Raw genomic sequence first — 22,966 nt, forward strand, 5'->3', positions numbered from 1 at the left:
GATAACAGTGCTAAGAATCGCGCGTGCAACGTTTGTGATGACTGAGGTTTGAGAACCTGGTAGATGACCTACGTAACTGATAAGGGTGGTGGTGGGGTGGGATTAATTCCGTGATAGTGTGGTGTTTTTCGAGAACTAATTAGTTTTGCGATAAGCCGACTTTTAGAAAGTTGACTTTTGGCGGCCTAAATCGCGATTTCCAACCTATGTGCGCCGTCGCAAGTCGCTCGATGTCGTGGCCGACCCGTTACACACGAATTATTGTTTTTATCCAGCTTCCTCTATTTTTGATGATTCAATCATTAATCAATCCTACTTTTTATCTTTCAGGTCCGCAATGAAGCTCTCGACAAGTTAAAAGCCATCATCACAAACTCGTCACCGATCAAACCGACCCTAGGCGAGCTGCCGCCCGCTCTAGTCGCTAGGCTGCTGGATTCCAACTCCAAGTTGGCTCAGAGCGCGCTACAGATCTGTGAGCAACTCGCAAACGCTATCGGGCCGAAATGCAAGACTCATGTTAGGACGTTCTTCCCTGCTTTCTTCCAAGGTATGTTCTAATTGAAACGTCTCAGTGTATGAAAGTTCTCAACTCTTTTTGAGTGACCTCAAAACTCGGCCTCTTATTTTATTAGAATAGAATAGAATGATTTTATTGGTAAACACATTCATGAAAAGAACATAGTGAAAATATAGTGTCACGTAAATGGCCTCATCTCAGCATGCATATTAAGCTTTGGTCACAGTTGCACTCGCATCGCAAATTTCAGCGAGTATTAAAGGCTCGGTCACACAGGCGCGTTTTGCGGGCGGCGCGTGAGCAAGGCGCGCCGCTTTTACATATAAAACGCTCACGCCCCGCCCAGAAAACGTGCCTGTGTGACGGAACCTTAAGTGCTTTCTCTCCCCTAAACTCGCATGATTAAAGCGGGGCGCATTCGAATAGGCAGGTTACACAGCGAGTCGATTTGCGAGAAAATCGCCGCACCTAGCGGCTTCGTCTGTTGAGACTGGACCCGCCTAATCACAGACCATTCGAATAGCTCATTAATCGTCAATTGCTAAATTCACCGATGAATTTTCCCAGCATTCGGCGACAACAAGCAGTGGATCCGCACGGCGGCCGTGTCCTGCGTGTCCACGTGGTGCGCGACCGCCGGCCCGCACGTGCCGTTCGACGGAGAGATGGTCCTCGACGCACTCAAAGCCGGCTCTCCTGTGCTCAGGGCTTCACTGCTGCAGTGGCTGGCGGAGCATTTGCCCAACGGTGAGTCTGTAGATAGGTATCCGACCGTATCGAGATACTGACGCAGCGTACTACGCAGGCGAACAACACGCGAACGCAAAGCGAATCGATGCGGCGCGGGGTGAATCAATCCTTCGATACCTATAGAAGTGTCCTAAGCGATCTTGTTGCGAACGCGAACGCCTTGGGTCCGCCGCGCCGCGCCGCGTCGTGTCGTGTTCGCGAGTTGTTCGCTTAGGTAAGACGCAGCGTGAAGGACGCACTCGGCCAGCGATAGATCCGTACCGCGGTACCGCGTCATCTGCGTGGTATCTAGTGCGATCCTGGCAGGGTCGCCATGTGAGGGTGGCGGCCGGCGTATAGTAAGCAAACAACATTCTCGAATAAATGTGGTATATTACTGAAGAAGAATTGTAGGTTACATAGGTCTTAATAAATTAAGCGAGTACATTTACATGATACATACACTACAACCGCCGGTCCGCGTGTCCCATTCACTACAAATCCCAATTCCGATTTGATCCGAGTATCGAAAATAGCCCATTCGGTTTGCCAACTCACTCATTTACTGTCATCTTAAAAATAACAGTTATTTTTGTTGAAACGTTGAATCGATGTGGCAAGAAATGCCGCGCTGCTATAGGACTTTATAGCCATCAACGGCGATGCGGGACCCCATAAACACACAAGCGCCGCAACACGCGTCTACAACAGATGATGTGGCCAATGATGATGATGACTTACAGTCGATTCATATTTTTCATTCGGCCCCAGGACTTGTGAATCGTTTATTTATTCCAAACAACGTGTAACTAATGTATTCTTTTTTCAGTGCCTCCAAAATCATTCCCCCGTGAGGAGTTATCAGCCTGCCTGCCCACTCTGTACGCGTGCATCGAGGACCGCGCCGCCGACGTGAGGAAGGCGGCCGGGGACTGCGTGCTGCCCTTCATGCTGCATCTAGGCTACGACTCCATGCACAAACAGCTCGAGAAACTGAAGGTGAGGACATTTCAAACTTATTACAGGTCTAAAGGGCCTAATTTTACTGTTTGAGAAGTTTCATAGTTCACTGCTGAATGATGATGATCGGTCCTAATTTCGGTTGGTGCAACTGACTCTAAAACAGGGTGGTATTCCACCTGTCCAATTTCTTTGTCGAATGTGTATTTGCATCTCTCATTTTGCTTAGTGAGAGAGTGAGACGCAATGCACATTGGACCAAGAAATTGGGCAGGTGGAGTACCAACCTAACCTCGCTGCAGCTCAGTCCAACTGCAAGAAACTTCGCATCGGCGGATCGGTCCTGTACTTTCGTTTCAACGAGTTAAATAAAGTAACTTAGGCTAGTTGGCTCTGGAGTTAAAATGGCTGGCATTATAAATATCGACAAGCTTCAAGTAACTTTCCTACCAAGCGGATCCTAAGCAAGCATTTGAAATAAGCTAAAACAAGAATTTGAAATATAGTTACAGTAGAATGCCATTTGGCATTAAGTCTGCTATCTGTACAATGTAATATTTTGTGCAGTAAACTATAAAATACACATGGACATCGGATACGGTGCATTCATATCATCGCATGTCACATCTTGTGACGTTAGATTTTATAATCTTTTATGTTTTATAAATAATACCCGCAGGCAACCATCGGGAAATCTTTAAAAGCATCACCCTACATTTGTTACGTATTGTTTCAGCCGGCCTCGAAGCCGGTGGTGCAAGCGGCGCTGGACAAGGCGCGGCCCAGCCTGCCGGTGCAGCCGCTGCCCGGCAAAGGCAAGAAAGAGGAGGCTCGCGGTGTCAAGACTGCCGGCGCTCTCAAGAAGGAGGCCGAGAAGAAGGGCGCCGCTCCTGCTAAGGGCAAGGTCAGCACTACAGATCGCCTTTGATTGTTCAATAGTTAACGAGCCTTTTACATTCAGTATATGGTAATGGTATTCCACTCACTCTCTCATTAAACAAAATGTGAGACGCTATACACATTGGACAGATGCGTCTAGAAAATTCTGTTGAGGCGCGATAATGTGACCTGAATGGACTGAAATCACATTTTTTATTAATTCTCTTCTGAACATATTTCGTATTTCAACTAATTCACGTAGACGGGATTTCCACTCGGAATAAACAAAGCTCACGCAGAGTATTGCCTGGTTGACGCTCTGATACCTCGTTTATAATGAAACTTTACGGAAATTCCTTCTGGCATTAAGTCCGTCTTTTGTTCCTTGTCTTCCTGTTCAAAACAAGCATAGGGATTGTCAACTGCCCAGTGTAATTGACTATTTCTGTATGTTACCAGGGCCCGGTGAAACCAGCATCAGCGTCCAGCCGCGGCAAGAAAGACGACGAGGACCTCACCCCGCTGCTGCCGCAGAACAACGCAAAGAACCAGCGCATTATTGATGACCAGAAACTTAAAGGTACATCGCCCTTTGACCGCCCAAGATAGGGTTGCCAGATCGAAAGGCGCTATTATCGGGAAAAAATATCACTTTTTCAGGATTTTGGGACACATGCTAAAAATCGGGAGAATCTCGCCAAATCCCGACCATCTTGCAACCCTAACCCAAGACGTTAACTGACTCGCGCGGCCACAGCCTAATATCAATCTTCGTGCATTCCGACAAGATACAGTCAGCAGCAGAAGTTGCTAAGCGGACGAGGAGTTCAAAATTACTTCGACACGCTCTTATTCTCTTAACAATAAAGTCGCGTCAAGATCATTTTGAACACTTGATCCGATTTGCAACTTCTGCTGCTGACTGTACATGGAGTAAACTATTTTGCTCGTAATATTTTAGCTAACCCGGCTCGTACCAATGACTTTGTCGGAACTTATGTATGAAATGTCATTCGTTGAAGAAAACATCGTGAGGAAACCGGACTTATCCTAATAAGGCCGCTTGTAGACGTCCATTTTCCGTGTTCGGTGACGATGTCTTGTATTCTTGGGTGCAGTTGTCTGTAGGCACATACAAAACTAGACGTAGTTGCGTAACACGGTCCGTTGTCCGGCGTAAACACCGGACGTCTACAAGCGGCCTAAGGCCTAGTATCCCCTCTGGGTTGGAAGCTCAGATGGCAGTCGCTTTCGTAAAAACTAGTGCCTTTCTTTAATCGTGGGATTAGTTGTCAAGTGGACCCCAGACTCCAATGTGCCGTTGGAAAATGCTGGGATAACGCGAGGAAGAAAAGTATTTTAGCTGTAAAGATTTACATTGACATTTAATAATTATATTAAAAACGGGTCACTCACGTATTTTAAGTCGAAAAACGCTCGACATGTTTAATATGTCTGTCTCGCGGAAGTTTTGTTATTGAAATTACATTGCCATTTGTTTATTTTGTTTCAGTGCTGAAGTGGAACTTCACAGTACCGCGCGAGGAGTTCTTTGAGCTGCTGAAGGATCAGATGGCGACCGCGGGGTTGAACAAGCAACTGGTCGCTAACATGTTCCATAATGATTTCAGGTAAGTTTTTAAGTGAAATATACTGAAACAAATGTTTACCAGTTAATTATACAAGAAGCTATAATATCCACCCAAACATTGTGCAAAATTAGTGAGATGGCTGTCTTAAGCAGTGTATCATAATTAACAGCCTGCAGTATGGGATCATCATAGAAATATACGGGAATCACACCTTTTTTTCTGCGATTTCGGTGCTAATCCTGCCTGTAGTGAATATGGTTAACTGTGTATTATGTTGCAGAAAATGAATAATCACTCCAACTTATAAAACAAAGTCCTCCGTCGCGTCTGTCTGTTTGTATGTTCGCAATAAACTTAAAAACTACTGAACGGATTTTCATGCGGTTTTCATCTATCCATATAGGGATTCTCGAGAAAGGCTTAGGTGTATAATTTGTGAAGATTCACCCGTGCGAAGCCGGAGCGGATGGCTAATAAAGTTAAAAAATTTATTGAATAAACACGTATCCAAATTAAATATTACCTAAGGGTGGTATTTCACCTGTCCAAATTTCTTTGTCCAATGTGTATTTTGTCTCACATTTTGCTACATGAGAGGCTGAGACGCATTGACATTGGACAAAGATATTGGGCAGATTGAATACCACCCTTAAACATTTGTCAGTTATTTCAATTTGGATGGATTTAACAACTAAGATACGCCGAAATGTTTATACAAAACAGGATCTAAATTCTATAAAAACTTTATACTTGTTTACAGATATCACCTAAAAGCCATAGAGTCCCTCTCGGACGACCTCCACGAGAACGGGCCGGCGCTCATGTGCAACCTGGACCTGGTCCTAAAATGGCTGACGCTGCGCTTCTTCGACACCAACCCCTCCGTCATCCTCAAGGGGCTGGAGTACCTCGCTACGGTCTTCCAGTTCCTGAGTGACAATGATTATACCATGGCTGAGTATGAGGCCAATTGCTTTATACCGTATTTGATATTGAAGGTGAGATGTTTTTACTAAAAATCTGCGACTATCTGACTTGAGTAGTAGACCTATATAGTTTTTCTACTCGTCGACTTTTATGGTTGAATTAAAATTTCTTATACCAAACTAATCGCTCCAGTCTCAACTATAATGACTTCTTACGAAACGCTTTAGTTCAACAATGAATTCGACCAATCACGTGTCGCCAAACGATAGAACAAAAGATATCAACGCGCTACTATTTAATGAATAATTAGTGCGTTGATTGATTTATAATTTTGGTTAATAATTTAGGTTTTATAGTAGAAAAAGTATAATTTAAGTTGATTCTTAGAAAAAGTATTGTATACAATAGTCAATAATCAAGCTTTTCAGTGTCGTACTTACTTAGGCCACTCAGCATCTAAGAATTTCGTGCATTCGCAGGTCGGGGATCCCAAGGACACCATCCGCAACAGCGTCAAAGCCCTGTTCAAGCAGATTTGCGTCGTCTATTCCGTCACGAAGCTCTTCGGGTATCTAATGGAGGGCCTGAAATCAAAGAACGCTAGGCAAAGAGCCGGTATGTTTTTAACCCCCGACGCAGAAAGAGGGGTGTTATACGTTTGACACCAATGTCGATCTGTGGCATCGTAGCTCTCTACTGATAGACCAATTTTGATGTCGTTTTATTTTATGTGAAAGCTATGTCTGATAAAAATCAATCGAGCAGTTTGAAGCTCTTCCTAAGTCATGTAAAGCCCTTTTGGCATAAAATGGTTTAAAATCTATTAGCGTAAATATATATTTTTTATTTAATTGTTATATTAGTGAAGCGCCAATTGAAATAAAAATAGCAAACTTTCCACAAAAAAAAAATCTGAGGGGAACTTTTTTATAGAAACTTCCTTTAATTATTGTTAAATTTTCCAAAAGAATTTAGAATTTCCCCAACTTATTGGAAACTTCCTGTAACTTGCACATCTGTACATAAATTTACTTGTTTTTAAAACATTTACTTGTTTTTAAAACATTTTGTCATATACTTAATACTTCACTTGACAACTACATCACTTGAAACAACTGATGCTATTTCACAGCTATATAAAATTACATGCCCTCCCCCAGAATGTCTGGAGTGCATCGGAAGCCTGATCGAGACTTACGGCTGGACGGCGATGTCTCCATCCGGCACGGTGGCGTTAAAAGAACTCGCTCGACACATCGGTGACCGGGATAACGCCGTCCGCTCCGCCGCGCTCAACTGCGTCGCTTGCGCTTACTTCTTGGAGGGAGAGAAGATCTACAAGATGATTGGACAGGTGAGATAGACACTAGACATTCGCAAGCGTCATAGAGATATAGTCAGACAATTATCTCGGGTAAGGTTGCGTTAAAAGAACTCGCTCGACACATCGGAGACCGGGACGACGCCGTCCGCTCCGCCGCGCTCAACTGCGTCGCTTGCGCTTACTTCTTGGAGGGAGAGAAGATCTACAAGATGATTGGACAGGTGAGTTAGACACTAGACATTCGCAAGCGTCATAGAGATATATTCAGACAATTATCTCCGGTAAGGTAGCGTTAAAAGAACTCGTTATCTCGCGTAAGGTTGCGTTAAAAGAACTCGCTCGACACATCGGAGACCGGAGAATTTGCATACAAACTGGGTCAAGTACTCGAGATATTTTCTAAAGAACATTCGAAACACACAAACAAAAGTGCATCCCTAGCTGACCAATAAGAGTCGTGTAAGAATTCGACCATACCATTTGTCATTGTTCTTTGGGCGTCTTTTGCAACTTGCGACACGAAGTACCATTGTTTTAATGACATTACTTATCAACTTATCACCCTATTATTTCCAAACGTCTTTTTACATGTTTACCTGATAAAAAATAATCTTATCTACCGTCCATATCAGTCCCACAAATGTAATCACACGTTATTTGGTGTCAGATCTCGGACAAGGACCTGTCGCTCCTCGAGGAGCGAATAAAGCGAGCGAGCAAGAATCGCAGCGCGGAGATACGCAGGTCGATGGTAGTGCCGCTGTCGGCGACGGGGCGGCCTATACAACAGCAGGCAGAGGTGAGATCAGCTTTATTTTAAATATATACATACATTCATATAATCACGCCTATTTCCCGGAGGGGTAGGCAGAGACGACGGATTTCCACTTGCTACGATTCTGACATACCTCTTTCGCTTCCTTCACTTTCATAACATTTTTGCTGAAAAATAAACGACGATATGGACGAAAACAAAATTATTGTTGATACTGATTTCTTATCTGCACAATTTAGAGCTCATTTAGAGAATGCGAGAACTCGCATGCGAGTTTGGATCGATAGGTTGAATTGGACGTAACCAATAGTCGGCAATGTAACTAAAATCGCATGTAGGTTCGCGCGCTGTCTAAATCAGCCCTAACTCGAGATAAATCCAAGAATTTTGTTTGTACATTTTATTTAAAAGGATTGTGTAAATGTGCATAGACTAAGACCACGAAAACTCGTGGCGTCTTCCTTTACAATGTTGGTCTTTGGCTTCGACAATCGAATCCTTGTTTGATATCTTTCTTTTACCACGCATAAATCACGACATGATGCAGTATTTTCTGGTGGGAAAAATTATATTTTCGTTTGTTAAACGTAGTTTTATGTTGTGAATAGGAAATGGAACCCCCGGTCGAGGAGGAACCACCGCAGCAAGAGGAATATGAGGAGGAGGAGGAGGAACCCGCTCCTCCACCGCCGATGAGAACGTAAGTTACACCGTTAACCCAGTGTCAAATTGTACTATAGTTCGTTTTATTTAGCATTTAGAAATAAGGTAAACAATCTTGATGTCTTTTAATTGAGAACACACATTTTAAAAATAAATACGGGAAATATGTAACAATTATGAATCTAATACGATCATTTATGTATATTCTTCTGCTTTCATAAGTAATAGTTACTGATTTTTAAAAAGCGTTTTTCAATTAAAAGACATGTCAAGATCGCTTACCTTCTTTAAGTTTTTTCTAATGCAAAAAAACGAACTATAGTAACCATGGTAACTCAATGTTTAACCGGTTAACTCCGTTAGTGAATGGTGCAAGTGGCCCTTAAATAGTATGAATGTTAGCGTGGGTCAAATCATGGAAGCAAAATTTGACCCACTTCCCGATTTACAATTGAGCTGAAAATTTGCATACATATGTAAATCGGATGACAATGCAATAATACGATGACATGGAGCCGATCTGATGATGGAGACAAGAGGTGGCCATGGAAACTCTGTGCACCTTGCGCCTACATTTTTTAAATTAGCCGCTTTTTTCTACTGTTGGAAATGCCTTGACAGTCTATACGTTGTTTTATCCAGTGTGGCCCCACGCGTCATCACCGGGCCGTTCGGGCTGGACCCGGAGCTGATCGCCAAGCTGGACGCCGCCGTGCCCGTGCTGCGCCGCCCGGAGCTGCCCGAGCACGACCTCAAGTTCCTCGACGAGCCCATCCCCGTGCGGCCCAACAAGCCCGTCACACAGACTGTAGCACCCGCCAGGTAACACACACACACAGACAGGAATACACTAAAATAAGCAAAACGCTTTGATGCGGTTAGGTTACCTGCACAACTTTTCAGCACATGATTTGACGCTTTTGCTGCGGCAATTGGGGGTATTACTGCAATTTTCTGCCGCCAGAGTGCAGCACTAGCACCCATCGTAAACCATAGAGTAACTTCATACTGTGCCTTAAACTGTTTTGACAAGTTTTCACAAACAATTAAATATGACATTGATACTTCAAGGCCTACACAAAGGGCCTACGGGGAAACGCAAAAATCGAAACTCGGCTATCTGCCCCTTTATCGCTCTAAAATACGAAAGTGATAGAGTGGTTAGATAACAAAATTTCGAGTCTCTCGTTTGCGTTAGACCCTTAGATTGTGGCTGATTGTGGTAGTGGCGCCCCCTACGCAGAGTTTCGCCTAATATTCCCTATTGGTCACATACAGTACAAATAAAAACTCTTTATTGCACACAAGTAGAGGTAAACAACAGGCACACACAGACATACTTGCACCGGCTCGGCATACTCGGACCGAATAGACCCGACGCCGCAGCGAACGTGTCCAGACACTTGAGTGGTAACTTCAATGCTACGCCGCGTGTTGTAAAATAATTCTATTGCATTACATTTGCAGCTATGTGTGTACAAAATTGTGATCTAAACTTTCGAAACATAAAATTGGACTTACCTGACTGTTGTCACAGTCACAAAACTACAATAAATAACACACTGGCGTTGACGAGTCGTGCCGCCGCGGTTGTCAAATGTGAGTGCGTATGAGCTCTAATAAACTAAGTTCGACTACACACGCCTTTTATGAAAGGGGCTTATGACTACCACGAAAAACGTGTTCCCCACGCCCTGACTCAGGAGATCGTGATTTATTTATTCTCTCAACGAGTGACAAGAAAAAGTTGATAATAATCTTGAACGTTTGTTTAAAGCATGGTGCTCACGTCGCCGCACCACACAGCGCCGCACCCGCTGGTAACACCGCAGCCACCCACCGTGGACGACTCGCTGCTAGCCGACACCATACACTCCATCGCCAGTCCGGACCTGAATGTCAGTATTTACCCTTTGGCTATCTATCTTTAGTTCAGGATTAACAGATTGTTTTCAGGGTTCCGTATTTTTTTCGATACCTTTAATTCCAACTATCGGAAGTGGAACCTATCTATAGTTCGTTTTTTTAGCATTAGAAATAAGGTAAATAATCTTGATGTGTCTTTTAATTGAAAAACACATTTTAAAAATAAGTTACGGCAAATATGTAACAATTATGAATCTAATACGATCATTTATATTCTTCTGCTTTCATAAGTAATAGTTTTTGATTTTTAAAAAGCGTTTTTCAATTAAATGACATGTCAAGATCGCTTACCTTGCAAGTTCTTTCTAATGCTAAAAAAACGAACTATAATGTAGCGCCGTTTACTTAAAATCTTTTCAACGCCGTGGCAGAAAAAAGAAATTGAATTTTATGCATATGCACATAGGTCTAAATTATTCTGTGGTCTATGGCGGATAAATCCGTCTTTGGCGTTGGTGCGGATATAGGTTAAAGTTGTGCGTGTTTATCATAATTGGTATAACGACATGAGATTAGAGGGATATTACAAACGGGTGGCATTAAGGGCCAGTTGCACCAACCACATTGAAATTGAAATTGAAATTGAAATTGAAATCGTTTATTGCATATCACATAGCAGGTACAGGTGTTCTTAAATATAAGCTGTTCATGTGACGCCCTGTTAGGGCACAGCAACATGGTTCCACATAGGACAACATACTAATAAAATCTAAAATTGTACATATTATTTACATATATTCCTAATAGTTATTTAATTATTTTACATTTTGATAATATCTTACACATACTAATTATAGATTTAGAATTACAAGTATCACTGCACCAAAGAGATATTATGTATCTTCAAAAAATTCTCTTATACTATAATAACATTTATTTAGCAGGAATGATTTTAGTTTCTTGCTGAACAGGCTTTGTTTATTCTCATTTTTTATGTTATTTGGGAGGTGATTATATATTTTTATGGACATATAGTGTGGGCTAGCTGTGACCAATTTCAGTTTAGAAAAAGGAAGCTTTAATTTATTTAAATTGCGGTCATTTCTTCTGGGTAGTGTTTCAGGAGAGTATAGTTCACTATGTTTTCTTACAAATTTGCTGGTCTCACGAATATATATAGAGGTAAGGGTAAGTATTTTATATTTAACAAAAAATGGCTTACAGGATTCCATTTCGTCAATGTTGGCTAGGATTCTGACACATCTTTTTTGAAGTATGAATATTTTGTCTATGTCGGTACTATTACCCCATAAAACGATCCCGTAGGATATTCTGGAGTGAGCGTATGCATAGTACGCTGCGAGAGCTGTCTTTAAGTCCGTTACGCGTTTGAGGTGATTTAGGGCATAAATGAATGATGATATCCTTTTCGTCAGATTTTGTATATGCTGCTTCCAATTGGTACTAGTATCTATATCAATCCCTAATAGAGTTGTCGATTTTATGCATTCTAATTTAATGTTATTATAAGTAAGGCTAATTGGTAAGTCTTGTTTTTGATGGGGTTTGAATTGGATGACTTTTGTTTTATTTAGGTTAAGTTCAAGATTGTTGGCTTGTAGCCAGTCCTCTGTTTTATGTAGTGTTTGGGTTAATATTGTGGCAGCTTCCTCAGGGTGAGTACAGGGGAATAATATTGAAATATCGTCTGCAAATAACGTGCAATGTACATCTAATATTTTTGGAAGGTCGTTGATATAGATAAGGAATAACAAACAACCCAACACACTACCCTGCGGGATAGAGCCAGTTACAGGGACTCTGTCTGATTTGACGTATTGTGTTAAGCCTGTATCGAAGTTAGTATTTGCTATTTCGACATATTGGAATCGATTTTCCAAATATGAATTAAACCATTTTAATGTACAGCCTCTGATTCCTGTGTTATGCAATTTAACCAATAGACACTCATAGCTAACTCTATCATATGCCTTACTCATGTCGAGTAAAAGGCCTACTGCGTATTTTTTATCGTTTATTTCATCGAAAATTTTTTGGACATATTTATAAATGGCTAGGATGGTAGAGCGGTTCTTTCGAAATCCATATTGGTTTTCATCCAAAATTTTGAATTTTTCATAGAAAGAAAAGAGGCGTCTTATCATTGCAGATTCATAGACTTTAGCTGATGTTGGTAGTAAAGCAATCGGTCGATAGTTGTTAATGTCTGACGTTACTCCTTTTTTGTGTACTGGTCTTACTACGGATATTTTTAGCGCGTCCGGAAAAATCCCTTCTGAAAATGATTGGTTTATTAGCAGCGTGTATGGAATAGCTAGATTTAGGGCACAACTTTTTATTAGAGTGGGAGGTATTTCGTCAATGCCGGAAGATATTTTATTTTTTAGATTTTTTATTATTGAAATTGTTTCATCAGGTTCTATAGGCCTTAAGAAAAAGGAGTTATTTACTTCGTTATTTGTGGGGATTTTTTTTGTATACGTGGAATGGACATTTGCAATAGAGGAGAAAAACATATTGAAGATATTTGCCACTAATTTAGGATCATTTTCTAGACTACCATCAGCCTTTTTAATTTGAATGTTATTTGGACAATCCAATTTGTTTTTATTTGTCTCTCTATTTATTATTTGCCACATTGATTTAGTTTTGTTTTGAGCTTTTTCAAATGATTGTTTATTATAGAGTTTTTTGCAGTTGTACATGGCTTTCCGTAGAGTTTTACAGTAGTTTTGATAGTGTTTTCTCAAGACCTCACTTTTTGACTGTGACACAAGTAGCTTAAGGAGTCTTTTGTTGCGGCAGGAGGTCTTTAGTCCTTTAGTTAGGTCTGATTTTTTGGGTTTAACAACAATTTTAGTTATAGGAATGCATTTATTTAGGGCTGTTGTTAGGGTTTCGCTGAATGAGTTATAGTTCTCATTTACTGATTTTCCTAATGCAATTACATTATCCCAAGGTACCGTTGCGATTTCTTCCTGAAATTTAAGTATGTTTGATTTCGAGAATATTCTTTTGTGGATAATCCGGTTACGTAATATTGGGTTAATGTTAGGGATATTGAATAAAATACCTCTATGGTCTGAGAAACCTAATTCCTTAATGTCGAGTTTTGCTTGATTTGTTTTAAAATTGGTAAATAGTAAATCAATACAGGTAGCGCTAGAGCTAGTGATTCGAGTGGGTTCCTCGACTTTTTGACAAAAATTATATTCTAACATTAAGTTTGACAGTCTTATTTTTTCACTTTTATCGGACATATAATCAATATTAAAATCCCCTCCGATTATTATATTTTTATTCTTATCTTTAAGGGATATTAATTGCAAAAGTTTTTTCAGTTTTGAGTAAAATAATTCAATCTCCCTTTTACTATTTGGCCAGTACAAGTTTATAATTAATGTATTAAATTTCGGAAATTCAATTGCACATATTTCAAAAATAGTTTCTAGAGACATGTTTACAATATCAGGCCGGTTACAGAAATCCAAGTTATTTTTTACTAGTATTAAAACACCACCTCCTTCATGTTGTTTTCGACAAAAACTTGACCCTATATTATAGTTATTTATATGTAGTATATTTAGTTTTTCTAAGTTTAACCAAGATTCTGTAATACAAATTATATGCAAGTTTGTTTTTTCTTCTGTAAATGCTTGTAAAAGGTGCGTTTTATTCCATAGACTTTGCATGTTCTGAAAGAATATGGATAGGCTAGTCGCGAAAGTTATGTTTTCCGCTGGCTGAAGTGCTGGTAGAGGGCTGGCTCTCGGCTCGCGAGGGGGCTGACGCTGGGTGATGGCTTGTGTTATGTAATGGTTGTTTCTGTTGGTCTATATTGTTTTGGGTTGTCCGTAATTCGGTTTGTGTATTCCTTGTTGGATTCTCGATACTTTCGTCCGTGTTATGGTCCAGCTTTGGCTGAGCTTCAGTTTCGTTATTTGAGGGGCTGTTATGTATAACATCATTTTGGCCATGTTGTATCTGTTGTGGTAGAATGTATTCATAGCCATTTACATATACTTTTTCATGTCTTATGGTCGGATTTAAACCACGCTTGCGTGCTTCTCTCAAGGTATACCTTAGTTCTTGTCTTTTTTTTAGTGCAGTGTTGTCCAAAAAATCCGATATCCCAAGGCCTGTGTTCCTAAAGTTGCGCTTATTATTTAGTATATAGTTTTTCATGCGTTTGCTGATTAACTCAATTTGTATAGGTCGTCGGTGCCCGCGCTTACCTATTCTTTTCACATCTTCGACAAAGGCATTGATATTCGTACCCAGCAGCTCGTAGAAAACGTTAGTGGCACGTTCTAAAAGTACATACCAGTCTTCGCCGGGGAATTCGTCTAAGCCGTACAGGACTATTATTTTATTTTGGCAGCTTTCTTCAAATTTTTTACCTTCTTTGTTTTGGAGCTGACTCGATATAGCGTCTAAGTCAGTGCGTAATTTTAAGTTTTCTAATTCTAATCTTTTTATGGTTTCGTTTGTAGCATTTATACTTTGTTGTAATCGTCCATGACCCTGTGTCATCGCGGACGAGGTACGAGATAACTCTTTTTTTATGTCGTTTACTTTTGTGTTGAATTCATCTAAAAGGGCCTGTTTGATATTTTTCGTAATAGACTCAGTCAAGTTATCCTTCATTGCTTCGAATTCCTTTTTGATGAGGTGGCTAAATTTATCAAATGATATATTATCTGCACTCGTTGCTACTACTACGCGTGACTCGCGTGAGCTATTTACCTGAAGATATGACGAAGGAGAAGTTGTTAATACTTCCGTATCCCCCAGTATTTGCGATATATCTGTATCACAGGACATATTAGCATCATCTTGTTCCCTCTCCATCTGCCTCAGGACTGCCGGAGAGGCGGGGGTGGTATCATCCCGACTGCGGGTCCGTTGTGTAATCATTTGACAATTTGGGCATATCCATTCTGCTTTTAATTGTAACTGATGTTCTCTGTATACTGCCGATGTTATATTAACGCAGCTGTGGTGGTAGCACCCTTTGCATTTGGTGCAAAAAAGACGCTCCATCCTATCTACTCTATCATCACAGCCTGGGCAAATCATCTCGAAACGTAACTATCTTCGTAAACGTAAGAATAAATTTGAACGCTGCTTAGCGCTTTTTTGATATGGCAACACTTGTGGTATCTGTCAGGTTGCCGCGCTGTCAGTGTCAGTCTTACTCCAATCAGCTGTTAGCACAGTTAGCAGTACCGTTATTTTTATTTGGTGGAATATGGTGTGAAAGGATAGTTGCGGTTCAAAAATAGTGAAGTAACGGTTAAAATGATCTTCTCACCGTTCTGTTTTGTGTCCAGTGTGCGCCAGTTGGAATGCCTGACACATTCATTCCACGGTAGGTGTAGTACCGCTCTCGTTCCACACAAATTCTTCTCGTTTATCAAGCTTTATACAGAATTTAGATATAATAAACTGACGGAGCTCTTGTATGCAATGTTTACTTGGCTCGGGTTGCCAGCTTCCTTCCCATTTGACAGACTGATCAACGTCAGCCGGCGCGCACCGGCGCTTTACTATGAAACTTTCCATACATAAAAATTTAGCGAACTCTTTAACGATACAAACAGTTTGGTGCAACCGACCCTAAGACTTTGCTCTGTTATTGTTAAATTAGAAATATTATTTTTCACAGGCCGCGATCCGAGCGATGTCGCTAATCTCCAACGCCATAGCGTCGGGGCGCGGCGCGGCGCTGGGCGCGCACGAGCAGCGGCTGGTGGGCGCCGTGGCCACGCAGATCCGGCGCCTGCGCACCTCCGCGCGCCCGCCGCTGCAGACGCTGCCCGCCTACAAGTGCATCGCCGGCGCGCTCATTGCGGTACCTGCCCACTATTCTCTTATGTATACAGGGTGGAAAATAAGTCGGGCCCTGGAGGGAAACTATCTTAAATCCTTAAGCTGGCTCATTTTACTTAAAGGGGACATTCCTTTATTTTTAAAAAGAAACAAATCTGCATTCAAATATTTTCTAAAACTCGCTTGCCTCGCCCGGGACTCGAACCGACTAAAAACTCCAAAAAATTAAAACTCACAATTTTATTCTACTAGTCGATACAGTTAATGTTAATGATAACATTTCTCTAAGAAACATGTCTTACACTCGTCTGACGTACAAAATATCCATAAAATCTAATATTTAGTACTTATGATTTTTTTAGACAAGCCAAATTGAAGAAAAAAATAAAAATACTTTGAATGCAGTTTTATTTCTTTTTAAAAATAAAGGAATGTCTCCTTTAAGTAAAATGAGCCAGCTTAAGGATTTAAGATAGTTTCCCTCCAGGGCCCGAGTTATCTTTCCACTCTGTATGTATTTAATACCCCGGCCACTACTCGTCATGCCGCTCGTCACACTCCTGGTCATGCCCACCGCCACAAAACAGATAGGTACAGAAATCAATCTACATACAAAGTGCGCTTGAGCAACGCACGCATAGACACGGCTCACGGACACGATATCTCGGACCGGTTGGGATCACTGCGAGTGCGAGTGCCATCCGCTTGAGACACGAATCTGTGAACTTTATTGTGCAATAATAGAGAAACAAAAAAAAGTTATTATAACTGTTCAGTAGATGGTTGTTTAAATTCTACATTAAACGGTGAATTGTCGTTTTTTAAACTACCAGTTTAACGACGACATTAAAATTAAAATATTTTAGTTATTATTAATTTATATTTCTATTCTTCCCGTTCCATCCTCAACAATAAATCAAACAACTAGATACGAGCTGATACGAGTGCCACTACCACGATAGTTTTTTGTGCATAAGCTATAAGTTAACAACTCTAGAGCGACCGCCGAGCGTAGGTATGAAAAGTGAAGTACATACATGTACCTATCTGTTTTGTGCCACCGCTCCCTATTTTGTCGGTTTTTTGGCGTGAGTCAAAGGACCGGCAAGGAGCGTCGCGAATGTCGCGATTAATCGCGAATGTCGCAATTAATCGCACGAAATGGTGGGGTAATACAAGCAACGACAACGCACGGAAAAAATCTGAAAATGCCCTCTACGGCACTATAGTTTTGCACGGAGCGTAGTGTGCAGAGCATAGCGAGTGTCCTAATCTCCAATGCCATAGTCTCCAGCCGTGGAGCGGAGTTGGAGTCCACGACCAGACTCATTGATACAATCGACCATCGTTTTAACGTTGAAGGTGCATAATAACATCTGGCAAAATGTGTAACCCTAGTTTTCGTCTCCCTCGAAAAAGTCGCCTTTTTAGCAAAACTTCCCATCTATAAAGTAATCCTTTTCAAAATGTTCTTCTATTATTAATTTATCCTTTCAACATCTATTTTTATTCTTGTTTTATTACAGTTCTACGAGTCCGGCGGCTGCGGGATGAACGTAGACTCCACCGCCCTCTGTTCCCTGCTCTGCGAACTACTCCGTCTATTAGGCGGCGGCGCCGTAGCCACAGGGCCGGACGGGGAGCGACTCGTGCGCATACTCAACAACGTCTGCGTCAGAGTATTGGAACACTCGCCGCGGACACAACTACTCTGGTCAGTACATGCACGTAGCCACGATGCACTTAGCACGTAGCGAGAATCGAACTTGGGACCCACTCATTCGGTTCGACTTAAGCCGGTGAAATTTTTCATTTATTTCTAAAAATGTGATTAATTTACAGGACTGTCTGTTTGTGTTTAGAACAAAATTATTAGGAACTTATGCTAATTTGATTGATACAATGGTAATTATACAATGTATACTTAAATACAAGTACATTCATGGTTTCAACTTATAATAGGTAGAGATCAAGTTAAGAACTTAATACCGAACAAATTTGTATTTTCTGTCGCTAATGGAAATTTGATAACAATACCTAAACTAAGTAAACATTTACTTGTATTTTAGATATGCACTTTTTGTAGGTCAATGTATAAGTGGGGATAGATGGGAATTATCCAGTATATCTAGGGGGCTTTTTTTATCTGTACTGCAAATTTTAGATCTTATTACTAGTACAACTAGTCGTTTGTACATCAAATGTCAAATTTGCAGCTTTACCCTCGTATGCGGCCTGTCAAATTTGATCAAACAATAGATTTAAATCCCCACTCACGGATTCGTGTCTAAGCATACGAAGGGATTATCTATGATCCAGCCTTCCAAATAAACAACATTTTCCCCACAGTGCCATCGTGTCCCTCCTCCACGAGTCCATCGGCGTGACGGACCCCGCCTACCCTCGCTACCAAGACCTGCTACTCAAATGCTTCTGGAAGACCCTCAAGATGATATCCACGTGGGACGCCAACTCGATCGATTACGATGCCGTGTTGTACAAGATACACCTGTTCTATAAGGCGTATCCGAATAGTTATTGGAAGAAGAATCCCGACATCAGCGACACTCCGTACAGGTAAGTCCCTCAAGATAATCTCCACGTGGGACGCCAACTCGATCGATTATGATGCCTTGTTGTACAAGATACACCTGTTCTATAAGGCGTATCCGAATATTTATTGGAAGAAGAATCCCGACATCAGCGACACTCCGTACAGGTAAGTCCTTCGAAATAATCTCCACGTGGGACGCCAACTCGATCGATTACGATGCCGTGTTGTACAAGATACACCTGTTCTACAAGGCGTATCCGAATAGTTATTGGAAGAAGAATCCCGACATCAGCGACACTCCGTACAGGTAAGTCCTTCGAGATAATCTCCACGTGGGACGCCAACTCGATCGATTATGATGCCTTGTTGTACAAGATACACCTGTTCTATAAGGCGTATCCCAATAGTTACTGGAAGAAGAATCCCAATATCAGCGACACTCCGTACAGGTAAGTCCCTCAAGATAATCTCCACGTGGGACGCCAACTCGATCGATTATGATGCCGTGTTGTACAAGATACACCTGTTCTATAAGGCGTATCCGAATAGTTACTGGAAGAAGAATCCCGATATCAGCGACACTCCGTACAGGTAAGTCCCTCAAGATAATTTCCACGTGGGACGCCAACTCGATCGATTACGATGCCGTGTTGTACAAGATACACCTGGCCCCAATTTCACCAGGGTGACAGGTGCGACAATTGTAAAACATCACTGTTGCTGACGTCACAGGCATCCATGGGCTACGGATATCGCTTACCATCGGGCGGGCCGTATTCCTGTTTGCCACCATCATTGAATTATTAAAAAAAAGTTAATTATATCGGGAAAAAACAGATATTTCTCTAGCTAAGTTTATGACAATTGTCACAATAAAGACTACAATTGTAACGAAATTCCGACATACGAGGGTTGCACTGAAAATGTCGGGAATAGAGAAAACTGTCGCATCTAGACGGTCAATCTTTATTTTAATGCATACTTAAACTCAAACTGACCACGCATATAAATTTTCTTTTGAAAGTAATCATTCTGTAATGCACACGGCTCATAATCCCAAAGTCCTTTTTGTATGGCGATTTTGGGGCCTTAGTGGTTTTGTATGAAATTCGTGGAGTAGCCAACGGAATTGAAGTTTTTTTTACATATATATGTATATAAAAGATTTTTTTACTGTTGTCATATGAATATTTAGGAATGTCGAAATCTGCCGATATGCAACTTTTTTGGCAGTCTTTTTAATTAACAGCACAAATGCGATTTTAATTTTTGACGTCGCTTTGGAATGACATGCTTCTTTAAGATCACCCATGGGATAAAATGAAAGTGACTTTCATATTTAATTTTATCTGCAAACGAACGTACGATGAAATCTAGTTCATAAAAAAATAACAGAAGCCCTTTGTAACTTTTATTTGTTCGATGAGGGCATATTGAGAACCGTTTAAAAATATGATTCGAAAAATCACTTGGTCAAAAATTCAAATAATGTTCGACATACAATTTTCAAATTGCCAGTAATTCTTAAATACAAATGACAACCAAATGGAATATACCTTAAAAGTTTTATAAAGAGTTACATTTTTATAAATTATATGCCTCTTTCTATTATGTTATTTCTAAGTGTCCCATTCCCGAATATTTCAGTGCGACCCTCGTATAACTCATTTCCTGTCAAGATTCACCGACAATTCTACAAATATGTCGACTAGAAAAAATAATTCTTGTTTCACAACATAATTGATACATACAATTGTAGCAAAATGCCTGTCATGTTTGTAAGTATTTCTATAGAAAATATTTTATAAAATTGTAATATGTCACCTGTCGCTTGACAATTGTCCCTCGACATATGTCACTGACAATTGTAGCCGTGGTGAAATTGACCGTAGTTATGCAGAAAACGACCAACTCAATTTTTTTATCAATGCAGAAAGCGACCAAAGCCACTGAGTTAGGGTGTAAATCACTTTGACAAAAATAAAAAGTTGGTCGCTTTCTACAGAACTACGGTCAATTGGAGCCTGTTCTATAAGGCGTATCCGAATAGTTATTGGAAGAAGAATCCCGACATCAGCGACACTCCGTACAGGTAAACAACAGACAAGACAAACACGACAAACACACAATAACGACGACGAACGACAAACACACATACGACGACGACGACACACGGTGACGAGAAAGACGTACAGGTACAGGCAAGAGTGGCTAGGTAATAATTTTACTTCTGGAAGACTGTAGATAAAAACAACATCTCCACGTGGGATGACGGATGATCCTATCTACTACGACGCATTATGCACTTCTGTCTCAGGCGACGCCACTTGGCACGATTGTTCCTCATCGGTCAAACAAAGCTGATTTAGCCCGGTAGCCACGAGATTGTGCCGGGACTACCCCCCAAAAAGAAAGAGGGGGGGGGGGAGGTTAGCTTAAATAATCGATATACTTTTTCGTACAAAAAATAGTGATGGCCATTGATAAAATACTCCATAAAAACGCTGTATATTCACCCGTACAATTGTTCCAGAACTGTAAAAACGCTGGTGCACACTCTAGTCAAGATGAAGGGCGGGTCCATCACCAGCCACCTCACGCAGATTCCCGACGTCAACGACTCGGACCTCTACCCCTACCTGTTGAAAGTGCTTAAGGTTGGTCCTAGGTTCAACGTCGCTTTCCTAGGCAGTGCATACTTGCTAGGGACAGGTGTATCAGTTACATGAGAGATATTTTGCTGAAACATGTTGTGACTTGTAAAATGATTTTAAATATGTTTAACCTTTTGAACGCTTTATGTCATAAAAACAAAAATCACTCAAACGCCAAGATCCCCCGGGCGCAAGCGAGCTAGTGTAAACCCTACTCGTAAGTGTGAAGGTTACTTTGACAGCGTCCGCCATAACACCAATAGTAGTCCTTGACGCGGTGGGCACGACTAGTAACGACACCTTGGCGTTCAAAGGTTAAACAATGATTTAGTACCATGTAGACCCCTGACGTGGATGACTTGGATCTCTACCCCTATCTGTTGAAAGTACTCAAGGTTGGTCCAAAGTTCAACGTCGCATTTCTAGGCAGTGCGTACTTGCTAGGGACAGGGGTACCAGTTACATGACAGTCAGGTTGGTTTTGGGATTATACTGAGCAAGTTTTACTATGGGACCAAACCCGAAATCGCGAAAAAACAATTTACCCTCCCTTAGAAAATGGACCAGCCAAAATGTATGAAACAGCCAATTTTTTTTTCGCGAATTCGGGGTTGGTCCCATATTAAAAGTTGCTCAGTATAATCCCAAAACCTCCCTGGTAACGGGAATACAGTTATTTTTTAGCCACCCTGTATAGTTATTTGTCTAAACTATGATTTAATACCACCTAATGGGCCTTTTTGGACCCTGTGGCTTTGTGTGTGTGAGTGAAACTAAAAAATAAGACCCTTGAAATTAGTGCCTACAGTTGCCTCCAGAAACTCGCGAACTAAATTGACATGAGTTTGACAAATAAAATGATACCAGGAATAGCAAAGAAAAAATAGTCAGGGGTATATGTCGATAAAATGATATCGATAAGTAAGATGCACTTACTACCCATGTGATAATTAATTATAAAGGGGTCACAAACGATTTCGACTTGTATGAATGTGACGATCCGTTTTGAATACTACGTCTCTCATTGCGGCATAGTCAAAGAGGCCATTTTGGCCATTTTTGAAAGGCTCTAGCGCCTTAAAAAACAAAAATATCAAAAAAAAGCAAAACGGTCCGACAAATCATTGCTCTAGCATCAAAACCCACGGAGGAAACAGTCGAGTACGTTTGTATGGAGATATGACCATGCCTGTTGGCTCTTAATATGCAGGTTTGGGGGCAAGTTATTTATATCAAGAGCTCGCGGTTGTCGCCATAAATCTAAAATTGGTGATTTAATTTTATACAATGTGACCGGTAGATGAGATTGATCGATAATTAAAGTTAGACCAAGAAAAGTCTGCAGCGATTTTGATAGCCCACGCAGTGCAACTGTTATTTAATACGTTTAAAATAATACTTACACTGCGTGGGCTATTAAAATCGCTGCAGACTTTTTTGGTCTAACTGTATTTAAATTCTGACCTAATCTTATTTTCCCTTCTGGGTCGGCCTTATTTGTATTTTGAGCCAAAATCACTGTTTCTATGTTATCACCTACAACTTGTTACTCTAGCTGTAAGTTTTCCTAACAAATAAAATAAAATAAATATAATAAAATATTTATTTAGTTACCTACAATATATTTATCCAATATTCCTGTATTTATTACTATAAAATTGCACAATTTT

The 22,966-nt window shown here is 40.8% G+C and overlaps 1 protein-coding gene across 1 annotated transcript in view; it reads left to right on the top strand.

The window, feature by feature from the left end:
* Positions 1–22,966, top strand: part of LOC134670937 (protein mini spindles) — a 63,084-nt gene that overhangs the window by 30,963 nt on the left and 9,155 nt on the right. The window contains exons 16-32 of the mRNA XM_063528771.1: positions 331–550; positions 1,088–1,267; positions 2,079–2,248; positions 2,946–3,113; positions 3,548–3,668; positions 4,602–4,719; positions 5,441–5,678; positions 6,087–6,222; positions 6,768–6,961; positions 7,599–7,730; positions 8,315–8,406; positions 9,012–9,191; positions 10,147–10,267; positions 15,925–16,110; positions 17,615–17,802; positions 18,438–18,665; positions 21,176–21,299. Of these exons, the coding sequence (XP_063384841.1) occupies positions 331–550; positions 1,088–1,267; positions 2,079–2,248; positions 2,946–3,113; positions 3,548–3,668; positions 4,602–4,719; positions 5,441–5,678; positions 6,087–6,222; positions 6,768–6,961; positions 7,599–7,730; positions 8,315–8,406; positions 9,012–9,191; positions 10,147–10,267; positions 15,925–16,110; positions 17,615–17,802; positions 18,438–18,665; positions 21,176–21,299 (2,796 nt within the window). The remainder of the gene's footprint in view (positions 1–330; positions 551–1,087; positions 1,268–2,078; positions 2,249–2,945; positions 3,114–3,547; positions 3,669–4,601; positions 4,720–5,440; positions 5,679–6,086; positions 6,223–6,767; positions 6,962–7,598; positions 7,731–8,314; positions 8,407–9,011; positions 9,192–10,146; positions 10,268–15,924; positions 16,111–17,614; positions 17,803–18,437; positions 18,666–21,175; positions 21,300–22,966) is intronic.

The sequence above is a fragment of the Cydia fagiglandana genome, chromosome 14 (genome assembly GCF_963556715.1).
Source record: "Cydia fagiglandana chromosome 14, ilCydFagi1.1, whole genome shotgun sequence".
Classification (NCBI taxonomy): Eukaryota; Metazoa; Arthropoda; class Insecta; order Lepidoptera; family Tortricidae; genus Cydia; species Cydia fagiglandana.